The sequence below is a fragment of the Sphaeroforma arctica genome (assembly GCF_001186125.1).
Source record: "Sphaeroforma arctica JP610 unplaced genomic scaffold supercont1.6279, whole genome shotgun sequence".
Classification (NCBI taxonomy): domain Eukaryota; class Ichthyosporea; order Ichthyophonida; genus Sphaeroforma; species Sphaeroforma arctica.
The window spans coordinates 1-1,697 of record NW_014034279.1 but is presented as its reverse complement, the minus strand read 5'-3'; the positions used below and the strand labels follow the sequence as shown (position 1 = coordinate 1,697).

At 47.5% G+C, this 1,697-nt stretch overlaps 1 protein-coding gene across 1 annotated transcript; it reads right to left on the bottom strand.

Moving 5' to 3' along the window:
- Positions 1-672: 672 nt before the first annotated feature.
- On the bottom strand, positions 673-860 carry SARC_15541 (hypothetical protein; the record flags this gene model as incomplete). Its single annotated transcript, XM_014290341.1, has 1 exon — positions 673-860. A coding segment is annotated over one exon (188 nt), but the record flags the coding sequence as incomplete, so codon positions are not given.
- Positions 861-1,697: the final 837 nt, after the last annotated feature.

Genomic DNA, 1,697 nt, shown 5'->3' with positions numbered 1-1,697 from the left:
TGGTAGGGGTTGGTGGTGGTAGGTAGGTAGTGTAGGTAAGTAGGTAGGTGTTGAGGAGTAGATAGTGAAGTATTTAACAAATGTGTGTGAGTGTTTGGGGGGATGTCCTGTGATGAGAATAATAGACAGGTTGTGGGTCGGTGGAGGTAGTTAGGTAGGTAGGTAGGTAGGTTTTGAGGAGTAGTTAGTGAAGTAATTAACAGATATGTGTGAGTGCTTCGGGGGATGTCCTGAAATGAGAATAATAGACAGGTTGTAATTCTGCTACGTTGGATACTGCGTGCTCGTTCATAGACCACATCCTTCGCCCGCATGCAGTACCGTGTGATGACGACTCGTGTCTGTTTGGTAGGTGTAGGTAGCGTTATATCCCTTGGGAGGCCCACTATATACACACACCCCCGCCCTAAAACCCCTCTAAGCCTGACATATACATATGTTTTAGAGTTTAGGGTTTAGGGTTTAGGGTTACCACGCCCCGGTGATCAAGTGCGCGCTCTGAGCCTAATTCGTATACCTACTAATGAACCAATGCGAATAACCATGTTACTTACTACCAACCACCATTGTTAGCTACTCACCTGAGTAACTACCCAACACCATTGCCTATATAGTAAGTTACCTACTCACCTGAGTAACTACCATTGCCTATGTAGTAAGTTACCTACTCACCTGTGTCGTGTCCTGCTTCACACCGTCATACACCAACACGCGCAGGTCTTCCGTTTTGGCCTCAAACTCCGCGGCCCATTGGTACAGTATCGTAATAGGCGTCACAATGAGTGTTGTCTTGACACTCCTGACGGGTGTCTGCTGTTCTATTTCCGGTTGGTTGAGTGTGATACACTCGCTGGTTGGCTCTGTAGAATATGGTGTGGATAATCATATGAATCGGATCACTTGTTTGGGTAAAACTGTGAACTAGAATGGGCTTAGTGAGGAAGATTTTCTGGATAATATGTAGTCTTTGGTTTTTGTGCCAATGTCACTGCTCGTGTGGCCGTTGGATGGATGTATGAATGGGTTGTCTTCCAGACATTAACAATGCAGATACACAGACCATAGTAGTTGGTAGATAGTACCGAACTGCCCACAACAACCTCTATACACTCCAGGGTTCTCCGTTTAAACTTAGAAACCCGTATCCCGGAACCCTAATAACCACAACCACACCACGGTCAACGTACCTGGTGCATTGCTTTCCAATACCTCAACAATCACAACATGAGGATGATATAGTATTGCTCAGAATAACCACTGAAAACTCCCGGGATATGCCCTGCCACCCTAAACCCTATACCCTATACCCAGAATAATACCATTGGCCCCCTTAGTAGTCAACACGCCTGTTGCATTGCTGGGTGGGTCACCCATCAAGCGCTTGCATGCCACGGCCGCAAGTAATAGCAGGGGCATCTCTATCTATCACCTCCGCGTCATTCTCTAGCAACACCCTCCCACTGTCCACTCAGCCACCCACAAACAAGCCACAACCACAACCACAGCCACCCAAACACAAGCCACAACCACAACCAACCACACACAAGCCACAACCACAACTACACCCACAGCCAACCACACATAAGCCACAGCCACAACCACAGCCAACCACACATAAGCCACAACCACAACCACAGCCACCCACACACAAGTCACAACAACAACCAACCACACACAAGCCAAAACCACAACCACAG